Consider the following 4,783-nt stretch of genomic DNA (forward strand, 5'->3'; position numbering starts at 1 on the left):
TTTTACTTTTTGGTGCTACTAGGAGTTGAATCCAAGACCTCGCACATGCTAAGCAAACACTACCACTGAGCTATATCCCCAGTCCTAGAATAAAATATTTTTTAAACTGATGTTTTCACATGTATTTCATATTCTCTTTTCTCTGGTGGTACTGGGTATTGAACTCAGGAGTGCTCTATCATAATTTACATACCCTGCCCTCTATTTCTTTTTAAATTTTGAGACAGAGAGGATCTTGCTAACCTGACCAGTTGGCCTTGTACTTGGGATCATCCTGCTTTTTGGCCTCCCAAGTAGCTGAGATTACAGGTGTGTAATCTTTTGGCTACTCTCATATTTTTAAATTCGAATTTCCTGGACTAAATCACTAGAAGTGTTAGAGCAATAGTCATGAAATCCATCCTCTAAACAAATGATAAACTTTGATTTCAAAAGCTACATGGCTTGTATTTATTTTACTTAGGATCAGCAAAATATTTAACTTGTGTTCATTCTTACATTACCAGCCCTTCATCAACATTTGACATCAGAGCACAAACAATGACTGCATGAGGCTTTGGCACATTTTATATTCCTTAGCCTTGTCTTTAGTTTTGCTTGTTCTACTACTAACTGAAGGCATTGAGATAATCGATACTCTGATCTCCACCTGAACCACCCAACATTTGATCAGCCAAAGCCAGGAAAGCTGCTGGTGTTGCCTAACAGTTGTTAATTCTAACTGCTAGACATTCTTACATGCCTCATTTTGGCACAAGAGCTGAATGCTCCCCACCTTAACTAATGTTGACTTTCTAACATCTCACCCTACAAATGGTTATTTCTTCCTAGGGATTTATTTTTTAAATATTGGGGTAAAACCATTTCTCAGCCTTTTGGCTAAAAGCAAGTGAAATTAGGGTAAGCTGGGGCTGGGGATGTGGCTCAAGTGGTAGTGCGCTCGCCTGGCATGCGTGTGGCCTGGGTTCAATCCTCAGCACCACATACAAACAAAGATGTTGTGTCCGCCGAAAACTAAAAAATAAATGAATATTAAAATTCTCCCTCTCTCTCTGTAAAAAAAAAAAAAATTGCTGCAACTGTTTAAAAAAAAAAAAACGAAATTAGGGTAAGCTGTCTTGATTATGGTCTTATGGTCTGAACTGCTGTACTTTCTGTTAGAGACAACTCAGGGCACATGCCAACACATTTTTACTTTTTCTTTACAGACAAAGGGGAAGAGGAGATGAACATTAGAGAATGCTTTTAAACTTAATCTGAATCTTTATAAACATAATTATAACCTGGGACATCAGGAATTTGACATTTCTTTTCAGAGGAGCTTCAGGGCATGATAGTATCAAGTTGGAGAGTATCATATTAAGCAAAGTAAGCCAATCCCAAAAAACCAAACGCTAATGTTTTCTCTGATATGTGGGTGCTAATTCACAATAAGTGGGGGTGGGGTGTTATGGAAGAATAGAGTTACTTTAGGTAGAGGGATGTGAAGGGAGGGGAGGACACATGGGGATAGGAAGGACAGTAGAATGAAACAGACATTATTACCTTATGTACATATATGACATCATGACCAATGTGATTCCACATGTACAATCAGAAAAATAAGAAATTATACCACATTTATGTATAAAATAACAAAGTGCCTAAATGCATTCTACTGTCCTGTATAGCTAATTAGAACAAATAAAAAAATTTACAAAGGAAAAAGCCAACTTATACTCCTAGCTATCTGATTAAATATATTTAAAAACTAGGTTTCCAATAATAAACACATTTAGGGTAGTGTTGCCCTCTAAGGGCAGAAAGGAAAAAGGAGGAGGGGGTGGATACAAGGGTGTTTCAATCATATTTGTAATGTTTGTATTTTTTATAAAGATTGTTACAATTATTTTTATATCTTTTATTTATTTATTTATTTTTTAATATTTATTTTTATGTGGGGCTGAGGATCGAACCCAGCACCTCGCACATGCTAGGCGAGTGCTCTGCCACTGAGCCCCAGCCCCAGCCCCTGTATTTTTTATTTTATTTTATTTTTTTAGTTGTAGTTGAACACAACACCTTTATTTATTTATTTATATGTGGCACTGAGGATTGAACCTAGCACCTAGTGTGTCTGTTGAACCTAGCACCTTGTGTGTGCTAGGTGAGTGCTCAACCCCAGCCCATGTATTTTTTGTTTTAAGCTGGTGGTTAGCAAATGAGTTTATAAAAGTTTTTACATTTTTATATTCCTGAATGTTTGAAATACTCTATAATTTTAGAAAAGTTTCCTAAATGACTGCTCCAATAAGACATTTTATTTCTATTAGCTTCCCACTGTTATTTATACTTTTTGTGAAATAAATGGTTATTTTACATAAAGAAAAGCAAGTTCTAGTCTGGGAGTATTACTCAGTGGTAAAGTGGTTGCCTAGCATGGGTAAGACCCTGGGCCCAGCACCTCTGCATTTTCTTTGTAAAAAAATAAATAGCAGGAAGATAGAACGTTATGACACTTTAACATGTGATATTTTGTATAAACTGAATAATCTGACTCCCAACCCAGGTGTGGTGCCTACACCTGAAGTCTGGAAGACTGCTTGAGCTCAGGAGTTTGAAAAAAAGCCTGGTCAACATAGAGAGACCCCATCTCAAAAAGTAAATTAACAAAGTAAAAAAAAAAAAAAAAAAAAAAAACCAAACCAAAACAAAACTCCAGTTCCTGAAGATTGAGATACACTCTTTCCCTGAATGATGATGATTTTATTTTATTTTTTTGGTACTGGGGATTGAACCCAGATACACTTTACCACTGAGCTACATCCCCAATCCTTTTTATTTATTTATTTTTAAATTTTGAGACTGGATCTGAGTTCCTGAGGGCCTAAGTTGCTGAGGATGGCCTTGAACTTGTACTCCTCCTGCCTCAGCATCTTGATTCACTGGGATTACAGGTTCTCAAAAGATTAGTAATAGTCACAAAACTTTAAGACAAAAAAAATATCAATATACACCATAGTGTAATGTTGGTGGGAGTAAGGAATACTTATATGGTCTTTTACAATTCACTGGGGATTTTCATTTTTGATCAACATGTCTGCCTTGGCATTATTTCCCCTATCTTGTAATGGTGAGGCAGAAGATCAGAAAGGTCGCCTGGTACAGTGGGGTATGCCAATAATCTCAGCTACTCTGGAGCTGCTGCAGGAAGATCCCAAGCTTGAGGCCAGTTCAGCAATTTAGCAAGACCCTAAGGAATTTAGTGAGACCCTGTCTCAACAGAAAAAATAAAAAAGGCTGGGGTTGTAGCTTGGTGGTAGAATCTAATGCAGTAACATACAAATACACACACACAAATCAGAAAAGTCAAGTAACTTTTCCCAGCCTGAAAAAATAAATAATCATGCTGCTTCTGCTTTATCCTACTACTGGAAAAACTGGCTATGTTTTAGCTTGAGAGAGAAAAAGACAGACAAGCCCATCTGTTATTGATTCTTTTCATGCTGCCAATTCAAACAACCTAAAGCAAAGCCCTCTTACCTGGTGATTCTGCAAGGTGCTCTTGTTTTTCTTCTCTGTCTTGAAATTGAATTAAATGTGACCACAAAGCTGACTTCCCCTGAAAGTAGAAATAAAAATTTTCATTTTAAATAAGTATTTTATGAAAAAATAATTTCTCATCAAGATCATTCACTTTAAATTGGCCATTATGAAGTTTGGTGACCCAAGCTCACTGTATAATTTTTTTTTTCCTCTGTGCTGAGGATTTAACCCAGGGCATTGTACATTATAGGTAAACACTGTACCATTGAGCTACACGCTAAATCCTGTGTGACATTCTGAGCATCTCTTTCCATGTGGGTTTTTGTTGTTGTTGTTATTTGTTTGTTTGTTTTGGGGTACCGGGGATTGAACTCAGGGGCACTCAACCTCTGAGCCACATCCCTAGCCCTATTTTGTATTTTGTTTAGAGACAGGGTCTCACCGAGTTGCTTGGTGCCTCTCCCTTGCTGAGGCTGGCTTTGAACACACAATCCCTGTCTCAATGCCCTCAGTTGCTAGGATTAAGACGTGTGCCACTATACTAGGCTCACTCTATGTGTTTTAAGGGTTATACTTTGCCTTGCTAAGAAGTCTGGTAAGAGTCTGGAAAAGGGAAGGGAAGCAGAAGGCCAGAGGGTGGGTTTGAAGATTTTTTTTTTTTATGTCAACTCAGCTGTTACTTAGTTATATATAATTAGGAAACATTAATAACTATGGAATTAAAAAACTCCAGGAGTACATAGTGTATTTATATACACCCATATCAAAATGTTTGAAATATGGAGTAGCAATGAGGGAAGAAAATTAGAATGAGAGAAGCAGGGAGTCATAAGAAGAAAAAAAAAATCAGAAATTGGGTATGGTGGTGCACTTCTGTAATCCCAGCAACTCAGGAGACTGAGGCAGGTATATCACAAGTTCTAGGCCAGCCTTGGTTAACTTACCAAGATCCTGTCTCAAAATAAAAAATAAAAAGAGCTAGAAACGTGGCACAGTGGTTAAGCTCCTCTGGGTTCAATTCCCAGTACCAAAACAGACAAACAAAACAAAACAAAAAAACCCAGGTCAAGAAATGTTAATTCTGGGGGCTGGGATGTGGCTCAAGCCGTAGCGCGCTCGCCTGGCATGCGTGCGGCCCAGGTTCGATCCTCAGCACCACATACAAACAAAGATGTTGTGTCCGCCGAAAACTAAAAAATAAATATTAAAATTCTCTCTCTCTCTCTCTCTCTCTTAAAAAAAAAAAAAAAAAAAAAAA

At 37.4% G+C, this 4,783-nt stretch overlaps 1 protein-coding gene across 1 annotated transcript in view; it reads right to left on the minus strand.

Annotated features, from left to right (window-relative positions):
- Positions 1-4,783, minus strand: part of Dennd5b (DENN domain containing 5B) — a 115,250-nt gene that overhangs the window by 37,910 nt on the left and 72,557 nt on the right. The window contains exon 14 of the mRNA XM_048802439.1: positions 3,523-3,601. Within this exon, the coding sequence (XP_048658396.1) occupies positions 3,523-3,601 (79 nt within the window). The remainder of the gene's footprint in view (positions 1-3,522; positions 3,602-4,783) is intronic.

The sequence above is a fragment of the Marmota marmota genome, unplaced genomic scaffold (assembly GCF_001458135.2).
Source record: "Marmota marmota marmota unplaced genomic scaffold, marMar, whole genome shotgun sequence".
NCBI classification, from domain to species: domain Eukaryota; kingdom Metazoa; phylum Chordata; class Mammalia; order Rodentia; family Sciuridae; genus Marmota; species Marmota marmota.